Source organism: Amborella trichopoda, chromosome 9, assembly GCF_054954075.1.
Source record: "Amborella trichopoda isolate Santa Cruz 75 chromosome 9, AtrichopodaSantaCruz75HAP2 v2.0, whole genome shotgun sequence".
Classification (NCBI taxonomy): Eukaryota; Viridiplantae; Streptophyta; class Magnoliopsida; order Amborellales; family Amborellaceae; genus Amborella; species Amborella trichopoda.
The window spans coordinates 13,426,540-13,446,192 of NC_142344.1; the positions used below are offsets into that span (position 1 = coordinate 13,426,540).

Sequence of the window (19,653 nt, forward strand, 5' to 3'; positions counted from 1 at the left end):
TTAAAAAAAAAACCTTACAATTGATCATCTCAACCTTAAAATGTATGAATATTAAAAAAAAGATTTGAAGTCCTAAAAATAATACATATTGTAACACATTATCTAGATCATCCATTTTTAAAATTTACAAGTATTTATAGATCTTGATCTACTCCATTTTTAGAGTTTTAAATCTAATAATTAAAGATGAAAATAGATTTTTAGGTCATTGTAAGGTTTCCAACACTGAAACTACATCGTTTATCAAGATTTAGAGATGCATCTTACTATGTTTAACGTTGACATCATATACAAAAACCACACCCTTTTTTAATTCACAAAGAAAATAGATTTTTACATTATGTAAAAAGAGAAAAAACAAAGAAAATCATTATTGATTATGATTTTGAAATAACAACATGAGGCAAAAAAGAATATTTATTCAAATAAAAAGTCAGAAAATGATATCATTAAGATAAATTTGTCTCCATTTGTGTGGAATTCCTTAAATATCATTAACTTCTGCAAATATCTTAACAAACATGATTTGTCGAAAACTTCCACAAGAAATAGAAACCGATACCTGATACAACAAAGTTACACTACATTGGAATGATAAATAATCCAGCATGATGTCACATATGTTTGAGAACCATCATCCCAAAGCCAATACCAAGGAAAGTTGCAATCGAAATTCCAAATATACCGGCAAGAATACCGGGCACTATAAGTGTCGCCCATCCCTTTGTAGTTGCCATTCCGCAGGCAGTTGTGGGGCCACCCACATTGGCATTTGAGGCGATGAGCAGGAGCTTCTGATCAGAGCCCATCAATCTTCCTACTCCAAGAATAACAGCAAGGTGAATAGAAACCTGGATCAGTGCAAAGGTGAAAATGCCAGGTGCTGTTTTGATAACATTCCATATGCTCCCGTTCGCTCCCACGACAGCAAAGAAGACCTGTCCATACATGTGCCTCACATAATGAAAACTTAAATTCTTTTTTTGAAGGCCTATTATTCCAAGCAAAAAGAGAATCATTTCCATGAGCCTACATAAGACACGAACACCCGAGTTTAAACTAGTTCAGCTCATTACGCAGAAGCAAACTCACAGAACTTGGGTGAACTTGTTTGCCAAGCAATGAACTCATAAAACATGAGTAAATTGGGTTGACAACAGTTATTCCCTAGCTTAACTAAAATTTTAGCTTCAATCTGAAGTTCCAAGAATTTTCAGTTATTAGTGAAGGACCAAACCAGAGCAAGAATATTTTCAGATTTTGTACTTTGCTTTTGCATAACCAAAAACGTGCGACCAATTTTGGTTTTTTATCTCTTTTCAGTTGGAAATATCAGACAGACGATTATTAAAAATAATCTTTTAAATATCCAAGACTGTGCATTTTATCTGACTATAGAAGGGCAAGGAGGTCATCGACAATTATTATAGTCGAAACTGATGGTTGTCAAAGTTGCAAGTGAGAATAAGCTCTCCAAGTGTAAAGCCACAAAATTTTTCTTTCTATGGTGGCTTATACCCTAGTATTTCTTTCTTAAATAACATCAAGTCATGAGAAACCTTAGTCCCAAATTAGAATGGAGAGAGAGAGAGAGAGAGAGAGTTTGGGTGTGTGTTTTTATTATTGTAACAAGTCTTAGGGTCATAAAGAACTTTATTTCATCAAGGTCCAAGAAGCAACACAAAGAGTGCAAACTACATCCAAGATGGATTCTCTCTCTAGTGACTTTCCTAATGATCTCATGATATAAACGCTTTCTTGTCAAATCCATACTCAGGTTCAAAACAATCTACAACTCATGAAATGAACTTCTCTATTCTCCCTCTTTTGCTAAAACTCACTCTCTATCTCTCTCTCGCTCCTCGCTCTTTCAACCCTTCCCTCTCTTCCTTTATCCAAGTGGACAACATCTCTCTACTTATCAACTAAACTAGTGACCCTTATTCTTTGAAGAGTCACGCATCCAAGGAAGCAAGTAGCTTATACAAAATGACTTGCATCAATGGTATTGTGTATTTCCTAAGCCTCGTTTCCTCCTTCAATGTCTTTATCATTGGAAACCCTACAACCTCCAAATATAGGAGCAATCCAGGCCTTAGTGAAATCCAGGGTTTTTCTTTCCGCCCCATTTCTCGTAATTTCCAGATCTTGGTGCATGGGTGGCGCATAAGTGAGAATGTCTTGCCCAGCTCCTTTGAGTGGAGAATTTTCTTCTCATCCAATAAATCTCATAAAATAATTACAGGTGGAAACACGAGTATATATCATGAGTTGTAAATTCGATGCTTTTCATGGGTAACACTTACTATAGATTATCGTGGAAGTTCTACATATTGCTTGGGCGTTCCATAGTTTATTGACATTTGATCTAAATAGAAACAATAGAAGAAATCCTAGTGCATGCAAAAATGAGCCTAAAGAGAACAGGAAGAGAGAGATGGAATTGTTTTTGACAACCTAATTTGTAGAGCGATCAAGTTGTTTATAATCGCTAAGCCACATCAGTGAGTGAGTTTCAACATTATAAGCATACAAGCCAAGCCTGAGCAACAAGAAATGCCCCTAGTTGAAAGAAGAGGATAAACAACTCTAGTATCTCCAAGCTCAAGTGTTTCAAATCTCCTATCATCACTTCCACCCAGTCTCTCTCCACTGAAAACCCACAATCTCACTTTGAAATCCCAAGTTATCTCTATAGTCGCAACCTGATCACCCCACAAATGGGATTGCAAAAAATGGTTCCATCTTCCCTTTCCTATTCTCCTAGGGTTTGTTTTTGCACGCACCACAATTTCTTCTATTGTTTCTCTCAGATCAAAAGCTAGTAAATAATGGAATTCTCACAACAATAACTTCCCCAATAATTCATGGCAAGTGTTACCCATGAAAAGCCTTGATTCTGCATCCCATGGCAAATACTCATGCCTCCAACCCGCAATTGTTTTCCAATACTCATTCCATGAGAAGAAAATTCTCCACTCAAAAGCGCCAGAGAGGTTGCAAGGTTTCCAATGAAGGAAAATATCAGATGAGAAAATGAGGGCAGGAAACACAACATACTATTAATGCAAGCATTTTCTGTAAGCTGTTTTGCATGATGTAGTAAATGAGACCTTGCTTATTGGGACAAAAGAAAAGAGGGAAAGGTTGAGAGAGTGGGGAGGAGAGAAAGTGAGTTGTAGCAAATGAGGGTGCGGAGAGAGGTTCATTCCATGATCCGGTGATGGTTTTGAACCTGAGGATGGATTCGATAGACAAAAGTGCAATAGTTTGAATCATGAGATCATCAGGAAGGTCTCTAAAGAGAGAACCCATCTTGGTTGTCACTTGCGCTCCTTATGTTGCTCTTGGGACCTTGATGAAATGGACTTCTTTGTGGCCCTTAGACTGGTTCAAGAATACAAATATATACATGCACACACATTCTATCTCTCTCAATGCTATTTATGTGCCAAAGTTCCTTATCACTTTATGTTATACAAGAATTGAATACTAAGGCACTAGCTACCATGGAGAGAAATAACTTTGAGGCTTTGCACCTGGAAAGTAGATTTTGTCACTTTAACAAATTTGATGACATCCATCAATTTACAACTTCAAAAACAGTCAAATGACTTCCTTTCCCTTCTACATCAGATGAATTTTCTTCATTTGTGTCCTTATTGAAGCTTAGGTAGATTCTTACTTCCTTTTTTCTTTTTTTTCTGAGAATTCAGATCATTACATGAGTAAATTAGTACACCACTTAACCAAGGATCAGTTTCTTTCTTTCTTATGAATGAGATTCCTCGCAAACGTTTATTGCCAACTCTACTCCTGCAGCCATTCTCCTCTCCTTATTAGAGACCTGCACTCTAATGGCAGTATCCTAATAATCTGAGCTGTGAAACTAGGAGCTGAGAGGATGACAGGATGTTTTTCACCAAGGAATTGCCATTCTTGGTGGGAAGGAATTCTAGTACATGTTCATGCAACTAAGTGCTGCTCAGATAGGACTGCTGCCAACAATTTCTAAACAAAAACTGCACGTAATAAAAGGATCAGAGCTACTATCCATGACAAAGGACCTATGAGAGTTATCAGGCATCCCTAAACAGTTCTACCAATCTTAATAAACGGGCAAGGAGGTTCAAAAACATGCACTGCACCAAATGTTGCATCAGTGATATATAAAACCACATGATTACAGGCATGTATAGAATCCATGTAAAATATCTCTATGCAATATTTGGACTGCCAGATGGGCCCTTTCTTGCTTCACATGATACCACCCACAGGCTTTAGCAAACAAACCTGTTGTGATATCATGTCACCAGCATTCATAAATGAAATATCTAGCCTTGACTGATTATAAGAAGCAACGTAAAAACCCAAAGGAACATGCTCTAGCCTCTATTGATACCATCCACAAATGAAGTAAGTACCTACTCTGCACTGATTACAAGAACGGAAAGGAACATCCTCAGGAGAAAATGTTTCTGGAACACTCATAATTCATCTTTTACGTAGACGCAAATAACATTTGTCTAGGTAAAGCTTTCGTACAGATTTCAAAGAGTACCTTCCCTGGGTTTTAGGCCTTATAAGCACCACAAACCAATTTGTGACATGTGATGTCTGACTAAAACATTACACATAATAGAAAAACAAACAATTCCAATATTGCCAATGAATATGCAAGAAGTTCCATATTGATAGCAGAAGGCACAACTCGAAGCTAGAGAATAAGAAGCTCCTGATTATTTGACCATACAAGAAACTGAACCGAATCAGCAATAATAATTCAGAAATATAATACGTTAATATAGCCGCCAAAACAAAACTCACCTGCAATAAAATCAAAGCCATAGCTTCCCCTGCAGGTGCAAGGGACCCAATTTGCTGTGGGAACCATGTCGCCAAGAGAACCACGATTGCTGTTATGAATGGAATTCCACCACCTTGGATGCCAAACAATGTAGTAAAGAATGTACCAAACTTGCATATAGCAAGGGCTAAGGCAAGAGCTGTTGCAGTCTGCAACACTGGTAAGCTACCAGATTCGGCTTCCTTCTCCATTTCCTGCTCTGTCAAATTTGGGATAAGATGAAATTCCAAGAATAGAGAAAGGAATGGAAATATATCCTAGCAAAGCTCTTTAGAAAAGATTGTCACAAATACTATTTTGATTAAAAGATATTTTATAATTCACAGAGTCAGCCAGTTTTAAGTAGTCTTGAAATTTTGGAAACGAACTTTGAAACCAATCGAATATAAATGTAGGGTCCAAATGATCAGAGTAAAAAATAACGGTCATTCTCCACACGGGAAAGTAAACCAAATCCATTCTAGTTTTAATGGTTAAGTAATGGAAGGATACATGAATTTTATGTAATATTGAAATGATAAAAGCAGGAATGAGTACCATTTGTCAAAGTTGTTGTCTCAGGAGGTATTCCAGAGGCCAGTGCAAAAAGAGATGTGAAGTATATTGCACAAACAACATTGTCTGCAGCTAGTCCTGCTGCCAAAACTGATGGAGAGATAACTAAAGCCTTTGCGACCGCGACATAATTGATGGCTTCAAATGTACAGTTGGACAGTTTGGCACAGTTAGCCTTGTTATTTAGATTAAATTAACAATGTTCACAAGCCACATTTGAATGGAATCGACTTAAATCAATGCAAATTACCTATTCACATCATAGAAATTTATTGTTTTCCTGATAAGCTCATTATAGAAATATTTGCATTAAGGGGAATGTAAAACTAGCACACTAAAAGGAAAAGTTCAAGGAAATGTTCATTGTGTGACCGACACCCTAAGAGCCCAGTTTGTGAATTCATTTGAAAAAAAGAAAAAAAAATCCCAGGTTGGTCAAGAAACAGAAAGCAGAATTTGCCCAACCAGATAACAATAATTCCATTTCTTGATTATGTATATTTGGCAATTTCACTTCGGTATCTGAACAAATGAAGTACGCATTTGGATTGATTATAAATGCATAATATAGTAGAACACTCATCTCTTCACATTAGTCACTAAGACCTTGAATAACCTGAAGTATTTATGGGGCACAAAGGCTGCGAGATTTGAGTGCTATTTGATTCAATAAGTGTGGGAGACTTAGTTTGACTTCAAAAAATTGGAATCGTCCTCCGACTCAGTCTGTCACTGAACTGAGGCATTTGGATTGATTATAAATGCATATTACAGTAGAACACTCATCTCTTCACATTTGTTACTAAGAACTTGAATAACCTTAAGTATTTATGGGGCACAAAAGCTGCAAGATTTGTGCAAGAGTGTTATTTGATTCAATAAGTGTGGGAGACTTAGTTTGACTTCAACAAATAGGAATCCTCCTCCGACTCAGTCCGTTAGTGAACCGAGTAGAATGGAAATTCTGATCCAGATCACCAGATTTGTGGTGGTCAACTAATAATGAAATAAACAAATAAATAAAATAGAAAATAGGGAGTATGGGGGCCGGGTTCCTTGAGCAGCCCCCACCCCACCCTACCCCCACCCTCCCAAAAAAATAAAATACATATGGGAGAATTTGAGGTCAGCCCACTAGCTGACAGCTACAATAAACACCCAAGGGCCAAATTGAATCTGGGTCGATCCAATGAACACGATTGCACTTCGTATTTGAATTTTAATTTTTTTCTACAAATCCAAATCCCTTGAAATTTGGAGCGTTTATTCTAAAAAAATAGGTGAATCTAATAAAAATATCAAAAAATAAATTTGTAAAAACTAAATTGACCAAAATACCCCTAAAAACTTTTGGGGGTATTTTGGTCAATATATTTTTTGAATTATTTTTTTAAATATTTTTATTAGGTTCGCCTTGATAAGAAGAGTGGAACAATATAAGAAAAATTGAACCGAAATAGTTAACTGAACATGGGGCCGGAAGCGGTTACTCGGTACTAATCAGTAAACTAGCTGGTTCAACCGGCCTAACTGGGTAAGTCCCAGGTGGTCGAAAAAGCATTAAAAAAATATATATAATAAAAAATATAATAAAATATGAGAAGTATATTTAAATCATGATTAAACAAAACACATCCAAATGAAGCTGAAAATTAATGAAAAATATGAATTTTAAAGATATATATATATATATATATATATATATATATATATATAATATACCTAGCTGATTCAGGCAATTCTGAGGTGGCTTGAAGATATTTGAAACAGTTTTTTACATTGATTTTGGGCATCAGATTCTAAGGTTAATAAAAAGTTGAGCATGTAATGAAAATTTCTAGCCCACTTCTAAAAGTAGAAAGATTCAAGCACAAGGAGGTTCTTAAAGGATGGCTTTCTAAGCTGCCAATGCTTATCGTTTCGTGATGGTTGTTTCACCATTCATAAAAGTTTAGCCCCGAGGCTAAGTAGAAAGCTAGAAACAATTTCATGAACAAGGCCAAAACTGAATATCAAGCGACAACAGGTAATGTTCAGTCTATATTCTCCAAATGGAGGTATGCTGTAATCTATATTGCATGTAAATGAAATGGGAGAAAATATTCTATAATGCATGTGTTCTGTACGAATACTACATCCCGTTGTTTCATTGTATTTGTCGTTTATGTACAGGTTCTAAGCTCTTTGAAATTGGGGGAAAAATGCATAAAACCCCTAAAAATAGACTTTCTAGGCACTTTACCCACCCTAATTTTCTTAGCATATTTTTCCCAACAATCAAGTTTTATAGTAAATACCCCCCAATACAAAAAGTATATTTTTTTTTTATGAAAATACTCTTCCTGTACATAACAAATCATTTTGAGATCCCAATACAAGGAAACGCCGGACCACGGTTGTATATTGTCGGACCGGAAGTGTATACTGCCGGGCTGCCTATTCCAGACATAGTTTTCAATTTTGTTGGACCGTAGCTCACAAATACCGGACCGCTCATTAATCCAGAAACAAATGTCGAACTGCCTCTTCCAAACTCCGGACCGCCATGATGAAGTGTCAGACCGCCATGATGAAGTGCTGGACTGCCATGGTGAAGTGCCGGACCGTTCCAAATCAGTGACTTAAGCGCCGGACCTCCTCTTCCAAATGCCGAACCACCATGGTGAAGTGCCGGACCGCCATGGTCGTGTGAGATAAGGGAGGGGTATTTAAGTCTCTTTTTTTTGTTTTTTTTTTGAGTTGGGAGGTATTTGCTAGGAAACAAGGTTTTGGGAAAAAAGTTGCTAGGAAAAGTTAGGTTGGAGGTAAATTGCTTAGAAAATCCATTTTTGGGGGTTTTATGCAATTTTCCCTTAAATTTATGTTGCAAACCCCATGGACTTTATAGCACAAAAGCAAACTTCACATAGACGATGTCCGACAAGCAACAGGCAGGCCATAGACGCATATCAGCGAACCATTTGAAAAGAATGAGTTCTAAATTATTCGTTATTTCATTGTTATAAGGCATCTTCAAAGGAACCTCCTTAATGATATGGTTAAAATATATAAGTATTATTTGCTGATATATTTGAGGCAACTAGGTGAGAGAATTTCACAGACAAATATATATTTAGAATGATGATATATCATACATTATCATTTCAAGATTTCTAAAATGCATTTTCTGAATCTTATTATTTATTCTAATCAAGTTCAAGAGATGCTAAAGGTGAAAACCATGAGCCACCATTGAGCAAAAAAGTTCCACCATTCCATATATGAATAGGAGTATACAACAAGCTAATGGCGAAAAGTCATGGTCAATCTCATCTCGATTACCTCCACCAATATGCCTACTCATAAGAGCTGCAGCAATTTTCCAGCTGTCATTACCAAGCGACCGCATGGGGACCAATAGATATGCTACAACCGTTCCAATTGTTGTTGCAACTGTTATAGACAGAAAATTAGAGGGAAACATCATCAATTGGCCCTGTTTAGACAAAGGAGGAGGATCAATCAGATATATATTCCCACTAGAACCACTACAAAATCTATGTGACATTAATATATACACCACTAAAAAACAGCAGAAATGATCCAATAAATGGTTCAGAAACTAGAACCTAAGTAAACAATTGCAGCAGCTACCGCGAAAGCTACCAAAGTTCACTGTTTACAATGAAGAAGCAATGAACAAATACTTGGAAGTCTACAAAAAATAGTATATAGACAAAAACGAAATGAATGAACAAATGCCTTGTAAACAAATAAACATCAAAACAAAAGAATAGCATAAAAAAACGAAACAACGCATCACCTGATCCAAGCAAGAAGGCCAAGAGCAGTGTCCCGGTTGATTGCACAAGTCTCCTAAGATCAGCTTTGAAGAGCAAAAGAGGAACAGATAAAGGGAGCAAATACTCCATGACAATTGAATAAGCAGGAGCTTCACACCCAATAATCCCCAAATTACTCGCTGCCAACGCAACCAATGTGCTAACCAGAGCTCCACTTAAAGCACTCCCAATCTTCGTGTTCTTCTCCGACCTAAAAAAAAGAAAATAAAAAAATTAAGAAGAAAAATCAAGTTTTTCGAGAGCGGAAAGGAAGAAGAGAGGAGAGAGCTGAGTTACCATAGTCCGAAAGCTCCAGCCGAGAAAATGGCGGTCCATGTACCCCAGTGATCGTTTGGAGAGATGAGAGGGAGGCTTTTAGGGGAGGAGATGATATGAAAGCTGAAACGAGCTCTGGTCTTAAATGATGGAAATCGAGTGAGTTTCTCCGAAGATAGAGAAGGGGTGGAGGTGTGTTGCCCTGTAGAGAGAGAAGTGGGAAAGAGGTGATCAGCAAAGGATGTGATGAGAGAGAAAGAGTTGTTAATTCTGTTGTTGTGGGAGAGTAGCGGAGACGTTGTGGTGGTTCGGTAGGGTTGGGGCAGTGGGCGAAAAGGGCGGAAGAATGCCATCAATGAGGAATAAACTCCTTTGGACACAAGTTACGGAAGTTGCAGAGAAACAAGGAATAGTAATGGAAAGAGAAGGCGCGCTCGCAGTTGCAGAGAAGGAATGAATAAAAAATGGAGAGAGAAAGAGAGTAACGGTAGTTCCAGGGAAGGAATGGAGAGAGAGAGATGGAGTGACGTTGACTTGTTGGAGGTGGTGGCGTCAGGTCTGACGAGGCCTTTATTTATTTCGAGCAGGTGCATCACGGTTTGATTTCCATAAAAATGGCCAAAAGTTCGTGAACCAGAGCGTGTACTATGTTCCCGCAGGCCGATGCTGTACACTTATTCTGGGAAGCATAGTTGTTTCATGCCGGCTTGGCTGCATTTTTACGATATATGGTCTAGAGATATAAAACATCTATCTGATATATAGATGTAAATAAGTAGTCCATCTAAAAATAATTGTAATTAATTATTCAAATATTTTTTTAATATAATTGTTATTTTTAATTTTCAAATTTTATTTACTTTTCATATTCATAATCTAGATTATATATTCTCTAAAAATTAAGATCCAATTATATTTCAAAAAATATATTTAATGCCATGCCCGCATTTCTAGAGGTGTAGGCTTGGCTGCGTGCCAGGGTCACTATGTTCAAATGAAAAAAGTGCGATTTTAAGATTTCTAGCACTTCAATCTCATGCATCAAACTTGGGCCAATAGCTTTTTAAAACCATGTTGAAAATACATATCTATATATATATATATATATATATATATATATATTTTAAATTGGGAAAGGTAGATCCTAAGAACCGGGGGTTATACCTAAGGAATAAATGGACAGTCTACTGCCTCATGATCATGGTTTTTTTTGGCGCAACGCAATGTTGTACCTCTCTCTGGTCTCTAGACCGCAGCCTGCACAAAGCGGGTAAGGGCCGGCATTGTAATTAAAGATTCAAAAGATCGTATAAAGGAAAAGTTTATATAAAGTTGAGGTCCTAAACAATCAAATTAAGGAGCAAGATATATGTATAGATATAAAAATAAGTACAGTAAATTATAAAAAAGTAGTGTGGCTTATAATGTATTATCTAAGCCGTCAATTTTAAAGATTTTCAAATTCTCATAGATATGCTTGATATACATTATTTTTGAATCTTCAAAATTTATAATTAGATATGAAAATAATTTTTCAGATAAAGATTTTGATATGGATGTGGTTTGCATGAGGTTGCAACCCTAAACAATCCAATTAAGGCCCACCTCTAAATTTTATCATAAATGTAATTTTGATATAAAAAATTCTTAGGATGGCTTGAGAATCTATTTTCATCTCTAATTATAAAAATTTTAACTATAAAATGATTCAAATCAAGTAGATTTATAAATACATAAAAATCTTGAAAATAGACGATCCAGATAATGTATTGCAAAATACACTATTTTGCGGACTCAAAATCCTTTTTTCTTTTCATATTCATACATCTCGATGTTGACATGATCAATAGAGGGTTTTCCAACATCTAAACAACTTTTTATGATGGATTTTTGATGTACAACTTTAATTATACATTTTAAGCTTGCAACCTTATATAAACTTTTTCCTTAACAACATATTTCAATATTATTTGAAGGTGTGCCTTACTTTGAAGGTGTGCCTCGGCCTTCTACAAACCACAATCCCCAATAAAACCGGGCGTTGTAATTAAAAGAGAGAAGCATATATACCAGATGACCTATTTCAGAGGATTTTTTCGATTTGAAAATTTGAGAACCACTTAAGTATTACTAGATGATTATTTTCAAAAAAGTTTTGAAATTTTATTTTTTGAACATTTAGATCTGGCTATAACAATTAGATGGTCACTATTCATTCTCAATACATAATCTTTTGGGTGAGGTTTGTATAAGGTTCCCAAACTTATACTATACAAATAAGCTCACATCTAAATTTAATTGGAAGATATAATTCTGGTGTTGAAAACCTTATTACGATTTGAAAATTCTTATTTAACTCCTAATTATGAAATTTAAAATTCTAAAACCGGTGCAGATTGAGCAAATCTATACATAATTAACAATCTTGAAAATAAAATGTCTAGATAACTTGTTACAAAATGCACTATTTTTAACTTCTTCTTTTTTATTTATATCTATAGATCTTTTAAGTACACCTTACTTTTAGAATAAAAGGTTGCAACTTTTTTTTTTTTTGATATGTAAAAATGATAAGTCAATGGGGATTTGAGCCCCCCTTTGGTGAAAAAGGAGTTAGAGACGAGAAGTACCCCTATTGACCATGTTTAAAAGAACGAACAGAGAGAGGAATGCTTCCTTTAACTATGCACAAAAAAAAGAAAAATTAATGCTATAGAAAAGGATAAAGCTTATATAAAGTTCTCTTTATATTATAGAAGTCAGGCGCATCTCTAAAATTTGCTTAGACATGTTGCTCAGGTGTTAGAAATTTTATGATGGCTTGAAAAACTATATTTGTCTTTTAAATAAAAATTGTACAGATCGACTACATCAATAAACACTTAAAAATATAAAAAATAGACAGTTGAGATGATTGTTACAAGTCTCAGTATTTTTTTAACTTGAAATTCTTTTTTTCTTGACGTCCATACAACTCGAGGCCGGGATAATTATTGAGGGCTCCCCAATGCGGGAACACAATTTTTTATAGGATTTTTAAGGTGCATCGTAGCGTATGTATGGTAAGGGAGCATACATAACCTTCCCATGTTTATAACGGGATGCGGCCCTATCACAATAAGGGGGTTTAAAGTCCTGCCATTGCAGCGAAGTCGCATCCCAAACCTATGTGGGGATGAATCCCAACATTCCGCAAAGGATTCCATACCGGAATTCCACTTCTATAAGGCTTAGGCTTTATGAAAACCAAGTAAAGCCTCAGCTTGGATCCTCGTCTAGAAAGCATTTTGAGCATTGGAAATCGGATCCTTGTCTAGAAAGCACTTTGAGCATTGAAAATCGGATCCTCGCCTAGAAAGCACTTTGAACATTGGAAATCTCTATGATAGCTCTAAAATCAACTTCCAACGGTGATCATAAAATTTGAAGCTAAAAAAATGTTATAGATCTTGTGAATCCACTTTCACTTATTTTTAGGCAAAATGAATGGTAAATAGGCATTATTTTTAAAGCTTGAAATCCTAATTATTTTTCACATCATTATGGTGATCGATTTGAATATTTTTCAACACTGCATAGCAATTTTTTTGTGAATTTTGAAGTGATGCAGTACTTATTTTAATAGGGTTGCAGCCCTGTCAAACATTTTCCTTCCAATAAAGTAGGGTTTCGGGTAGTGTTCGACTGATGAGCCAACTTGGACTGATCCGAATAACTCGGGCTCGCCACTCTAGCAAGCTTGAGTATCTCGAGTTTGGTGGTCAAGCTCAGAATCTTAAAAAAAATAAAAAAATAAAAAAAACTGAAAGAACAACAAAAAAATATTTTGTGATATGATTTTTTGTATTTTCTATCATTTTGGCAAATACTAGGAAGAGTTGGGAATGAATATTTATTTTTACATTTTCCCTTCTTTAATTATTTCAAAAATAAACCAGGTCATAAATTGATTTTTTCAAAATCCATGTTTCACCATTTTTTTTTAACCTCCTCATTTACATGTATTTTGTTTAATTTTACTTTAAACATATTTTTTATATTTTTAAATTTTTTTGTGTTTTTTATTTCTTAATACTTTTGGCTTGTCCAGACCTACCCAACTCGACGTGAGTTACTCGTACTTAGCCCAGCCCAAGGCCGGGTTACGGGGCCGAGTCGTGCTTTACGACACTGGTTGCAGGCTTGCAGCCCTCCTTACTTGAATAGTCGGGCATCCTCCCGTTACTTCCACCGCATTCATATTTTCAGCATATTCTGATGTGGGTGCGGTTTGTACAAAGCCTAGGCTGTAAACAATCAAATCAGAGCCTACCTTCAAATAATATCGAGAAATGTGGTTTTAATATTGAAAATATTTGTGATAGCCTTAAAATATATGTTCATCTTTATTTATAAAGTTTAAAGCTTCGAAAATAATGTAAATCAATAGATCTATAAAAACTCGAAAACTTAAAAATTGACCGTCTAAAAATGAGTTACAAAATACACTATTTCTAAAACTTGAAATCCATTTTTTTCTCATGTCTATGCATCTTGATGTCAAGATGATCAATTTGAAGATATTTGGACATCAAAACAACATCTTATAGTGTAATTTTTTTGGGTAGGCTCAAATTTGATTGTTTTGAGCCTCGGCTCTATATAAACTTTTCCCTTCCGATTTTCTACTTAGTATTTCCTCATTGTCAAAAAATTAAAAAAATTAAAAAAACATATCAAAAGTAGTGCATTATTGTTTTTTTTATTTTTTTCCGGCTAAAACGTTGCGCCTAATGATGAATATATTATAGTCCATGTGACAGCGTGAAGCGTGATTTTAACGTGGGTCTCACCCTCGCTCTCCATCACCCTCAAATCCATTCCTTAGACGGTGGTGATTGTGATGACCAATTATTACATGAGGCTCATGGCATATGCCCTGCTCTCTAGTCTCAAATGAAGTTCAAATGCGAGAATACCAGAAAACTAGTAGGTTTCTCCATGGATGAAGAAGCTCAAGCTCCTTCCCTATCCAAGCTGCATAGTAGCAAGGCATCATACCCTTGTGCGTGTTCTCCACCCAAAAATACGCTACAAAAAACCCATCTCAACATGCCAGAAAATTCTTTACAGAGATCAAAAGACATGGCATTCTTCCACTGTAATAGACTCCCTCATGAACCACAACCTCTACCCCCAAGACATAACAGCTTCAAAATCTTCTCTCTCGGATCAATCTCTCATGCCCCAAATCTATTGCTACCTCATCAAGTCATCTTTTCCCTTGAACAAATACCAGAGCTCCTCATTGGTAAACATTTTTGCCAAATATGGTAACCTGCAACTTGCACATGAGCTTCTCCTCAACTCACCAGACACAGATACTGTCTCTTGGAACTCCTTAATTTCAGTTTATGCAGATATAAAAGATACCCATTTCTCATTTGGGTTGTTTGATTCACTGCAGCGTACAGGCTTAAGACCTGATGTATACACTTTGAGCACACTTCTTAAGGCCAGCTGTGAACTTGGAGAGATCGAACAAACCCATGGCGCCATTATAAAACTGGGTTTTGTTCAGAATGGATTCACAGGAAGTGGGCTCATTGACAATTACTCGAAAGCAGGGGAATTGGGTTTGGCAGAGAAATGTTTTGAGGAGTTCTTGGCTTTTGATTCAGTGGTTTGGGCCACCATGATTGCAGGCTATGTGAGGAATGGACACTCAACGAATGCTGTCAAATTATTTGAAGAAATGCATAGTTTAGGCATGGTAGTAACCCAATTCAGTCTTACAAGTGTACTCAGTACTATTGTTGAAATGGATGAAAATATCAAAGGGCAACAGATTCACTGTTTGGGCATAAAGCTGGGTTTATTATATGGGTTTTCTTCCGTCTGTAACTCTCTTTTGAGTATGTATTGCAGATGTGGGTTTAAAACTGAAGCTGTCGATGTTTTTGAGGAGATGGAACAGCCTGATATTGTCTCTTGGACTGCCCTTCTTGGAGCTTATGATGGAGAGCAATGTATCAAAGTGTTCAAGAATCTGTGTAGGAGTAAAATGGAAATGAATGAGTACACTATGATCAATGCCTTGTCAGCAATCGGGAGCTCAAAGCTTTTGCTAGAGGGAAAACAGCTTCATTCTCTTTGTTTAAAAGCTGGGTTTGGGTCTTTTGTCTGTGTAGCCAATGCATTGGTTTCAATGTATTCAGGTTGCATGAGAATCGATGATTCCCGAAAAGCGTTTGATGAAACAGACGAAAGAGATGTCATTTCATGGAATGCCATGCTTGCAGGCTATGCAGAAAATGGGTATTCTGATCTAGCTTTTACAACGTTTTCATGGATGAATTGGGTTTCAGTGAAACCCACCAAAGCCACATTTTTTAGCCTTTTGGAAGGAATTGCAGGGCTCCACGAAGCTGTAAAAACAGTGCAAATCCATACCCACATGATCAAATTGGGTTTTCTATTGGACAATTCCATTGCCACTTGCTTAATAACAGTGTATGGCAAGTGTAGCTTGGTAGAGAAATCAAGGCAAGTTTTCTATGAGATTGCAATGAAAGAAACTACATCCATGAATGCATTGGTGGCTGCTTTCGTCCAAGCCAGTTGCTTTGCTGATGCACTAAAACTATTTCAAGAGATGAGGAATTCTTTAATTGCAATAAATCAGACCACATATAGCATTGTTGTGAAGGCTTCCACTGCCTTGACAGCATTGGATCAGGGCAAGCAAATTCACTCCCTTGTACTTAAATCAGGGTTTGAGAATGACAAATTTGTGGGAAGCTCCATCATTGACATGTACTGCAAGTGTGGGAGCATCAATGATGCAGCAAAGGCCTTTGAGAAACTAGCCAAAAGCAATGTGGCTTCATGGAATGCAATGATAACAGGATATGCTCAGCATGGATGCTACAATGAGGCTCTTTGGTTGTTCGAGAGGATGAGTGGTGAAGGAATGGATCCAGATCAGATCACATTCCTGGGGGTTCTTTACGCATGTTGTCATAGAGGCCAGGTTGCTATGGCCAATTACTACTTAAACTCAATGCTTGAATGCTGTAATGTTGTGCCATGCTTGGAGCACTATGCATGTGTAATCGATCTTCTTGGAAGACATGGGAAACTCAATGCTGTGAAGGATTGTATTGAGCATATGCCTTTGAAGCCTGATGCTCGAATTTGGCAAATGTTCCTCTCAGCTTGCACTATTCATGGCAATTTGGAGCTTGGGAAAGTGGCAGCAAGAGAGCTAATCTTGTCGCAACCTGAGAATGATGCAGCTTATGTGTTGCTTTCAAACCTCTATGCTTCAGCTGGGATGTGGGATGATGTTAGGAAGATGAGGAAATTGATGAGAGAGAAAGCAGTGAGGAAGGATCCTAGTTATAGTTGGATACAAGTGAAGGGGACTGTACATTTATTCTATGTAGCTGATAGCTCCCATCCTCAAGTTAGGGAGATATATGCAAAACTAGAGGAATTGAATGGTCATATGAGTTTCAAAGATGAAACATAATCATGTGTCTTTCGTTTCTTTTTTGTTTTTTGTTTATATTATTTGATAAAAAATTGAAACCTACTTCTTTTTTTTTAATCTGTTAATGTTTGTATTAAGTATAGAAAAAGTATGCAAGCTAAGAAAATAGGCTTCCCACCGCCGGGAGCTTTATACGAAAACCACTGGGAGGGTGGACTTCCCAATGTTAGGTCAAAATGCTATACATCCCTGGGATAGAGTCAAAATGAAAGAGGAAGGGGAACCAAGGGCTCCAAAAGGTTCCAAAAAGGTTCCCTGTGTGCCAACTCGAGTAGCTCCTCCTTTAGAGTATGTCGGCTTCTCAGTTGGCCCCACACACGTCTCCATGAGACTTGCATAGGCCTGCAAATGTGTAAGATTTCAAATACATGTGCTAGTCTCTAGGGGCAGACTAAGGAGTCCGAGGCTTAGGAGATGACATTTTTGGAACCCCCCTCAATAATCAAAACTGGACTCCAGGAGGGTTTGAAGTTCTTCATACTTCCAAGAAGGGGAGAGCCTCTGCTGTGTGAGAGTCAGCATGGCCGATGGATTTAGAGAAAGAAAGGAAGGTGTGTCCTTCATTGGCTCTGATGATGCGGTCCAGGTTGCCTAGAGAACAACTGTCAAAGTTTAACTTGGATTGGCCTGGTTTGGGAGGTCTTCAAAATGAGGCTTGAGGAAAACTGGAGGGCGTCAAGTGCAGCAAGTCCTGCCGAACTTAGTGACAGTCTGTATAAGAGAAGTGTTGGAAGCAACTGTGATTTTAGTCCAAAAGATGACCATCATTCTGACTGGGTCTTTCAAGACATCAATAGTTGCCTTCTCACCTCGGAAGGTCATGTGGTTGCTCTTGGTCCAGATCACCCACAGAGTGGCTGCCACGGAAGCCTTCTACAGTAGGATACTAGGCTTTGGCCAAGGAAGAGGGCGAAGAGAGCCAATGAGGTATGGGACTAACCTTGAGGTCACACATGACCAGTTGAAGAGAGGAAGAAGCTTCTCCCACAGATCCATCGCCAAATTGCAGTGGATGAATAGTTGGGCGTTGGTTTCTTCGTCCGCTGTACACCTCACACATCTATTGGGGATTGGCAGTCCCCTTCTTTGAAGCTGGTCCACTATTAAAACTTGGACAAAGCTATCCAGTTAAAGACTTGGACTTTTGGGGGTATTAAAGAAAACCAAGCCCTTGCGGCGATGGAAGGGGGTAAAGCAGGAAATGTTGGAGGGATAAGAAGTTTGCAGTAGAAAGAGGAGACCAAGAAATAACCTGAGGTGACAGGAGACCAGATTATCTTATCCTCACCTTGGGTGGTGAGGTAAACAGATTGGAGGCAAGACAGATCAAGGAACCCGTCCAACTCGTGGTCTGCAAAGGGCCTCCTAAACCAAATTCTTGAGGAGCCCAAGGTGCCAAAGTGTTCGGTGGCTAAAGTGTGATAGTTCTGCGCAAGGAGAAACATGTAGGAAAATTGTTCCTTCCGGGAGGAATGGCCTATCCAGAGGTCGGACCAGAATTTCTCTATTCTTGAGGGCTTGAGGTGGTACTTGTGGCGAAGGACCTGTTGCAACAAGTGGCTATCTTGGGTGACAAGACACCACCACCGCTTACCTAGGAGGGCCAAGATGTTTCTTTCAAGGCTATGGATTCCCAACCATAAAGGTTGTTTAGGCAAACAGACTTTATCCCAGGAGATAAGGTGATACTTTTGGTGCCCCTCTCACCCGACCAGAGAAAATTCTCAAAAGTTGCTTGAGTCGAGAAACTACCAAGGCGGGCGTGTGGAAAAGCGACATGGAAAATGGGAACCTTCAAAAGGGTCGCCTTTTATGAGGGTAATTCTACCAAAGAGAGAAATCTGCCCTTCCAGCCAGCCAGCTTTCCGGTCAAATTTATCGATAATGTGGCCCCACTGCTGCTTTTTGGGCTTATCGACACACAGGGGCAGGGCCAAATAGGTTGAAGGCAGGTTTTTAACTTTGTATCCCCACATATCAGCAAGATCCTAGATGGATACGTTGAACCTTATTCAAAAAAAAATGATCCTGAATAGCTTGGGCCTCTAGGATGCAACTATCATTTTAGATTTGGCCATGTTCACCCTAAAGCTAGTGGCCATCTGGAAGCATTTAGGAAAAGAAGGGAGTTGACCTGCTGGCTGGTTGCTCCACAAAAGAGGAGGGTGTTTTCGTTGAAACCAACTTTGTTAAAGATTACCAATTTTCTTCCTAGAGAAGATTTAGGAATTGATGGTCGACCATTCTCATAGAGATGCATACTAATATTATTTGACAAGATGATATGAAATGAAAATAAAAGACCTTTGAAAAAGAAAAGCAAATAAAAAAAGGGAAAGGCTAAAGAAGAAAAGGTTGCCATCCATTCTTAAGAAGACAAGCAATGCTTTCCATTTTTCTGAAATGTGTGACAAACAATTATGAAACTCGCCATAGTTAACCAATAGTTAACCAACAGTGGCGGTTGAGTGGTGCTGGGAAGTTTCTTTAAATGACCAAACTTGACCCCATTGAGTCAAAGCGGGATTCATTCGATCTGGCCATGTTGAATGAGTTTTACTGTCCTCTTGACAAAAAAGGACCCATCAGGTTCACCTGGA

The 19,653-nt window shown here is 37.6% G+C and overlaps 2 protein-coding genes across 6 annotated transcripts; one reads left to right on the forward strand and one right to left on the reverse strand.

Annotated features, from left to right (window-relative positions):
• Positions 1 to 469: 469 nt before the first annotated feature.
• On the reverse strand, positions 470 to 10,140 carry LOC18424386 (uncharacterized). Of its 5 annotated transcripts, none has more exons than XR_016040114.1 (6): positions 9,541 to 10,139; positions 9,225 to 9,454; positions 8,744 to 8,854; positions 5,405 to 5,560; positions 4,828 to 5,061; positions 470 to 938 (listed from the first exon to the last, which is right to left on the reverse strand). XR_016040114.1 is itself a non-coding variant. In XM_011630688.3 (6 exons), the coding sequence occupies exons 1-6, from the start codon at positions 9,870 to 9,872 to the stop codon at positions 615 to 617; spliced, it is 1,392 nt and encodes a 463-aa protein (XP_011628990.1). In that variant the 5' UTR covers positions 9,873 to 10,140; the 3' UTR covers positions 470 to 614. The 5 variants fall into 5 exon arrangements, 4 of the variants coding, with proteins under 4 accessions (XP_011628990.1, XP_088702058.1, XP_088702057.1 ...); XM_011630688.3 differs by having other exon boundaries at positions 4,828 to 5,066; positions 9,541 to 10,140; XM_088845932.1 differs by having other exon boundaries at positions 4,828 to 5,066; positions 8,744 to 8,897; positions 9,541 to 10,101.
• Positions 10,141 to 13,529: 3,389 nt separating this feature from the next.
• LOC18424387 (putative pentatricopeptide repeat-containing protein At3g25970) lies at positions 13,530 to 19,306 on the forward strand. Its single transcript, XM_011630789.2, has one exon. The coding sequence runs from the start codon at positions 14,504 to 14,506 to the stop codon at positions 17,030 to 17,032; it is 2,529 nt and encodes an 842-aa protein (XP_011629091.2). The 5' UTR covers positions 13,530 to 14,503; the 3' UTR covers positions 17,033 to 19,306.
• Positions 19,307 to 19,653: the final 347 nt, after the last annotated feature.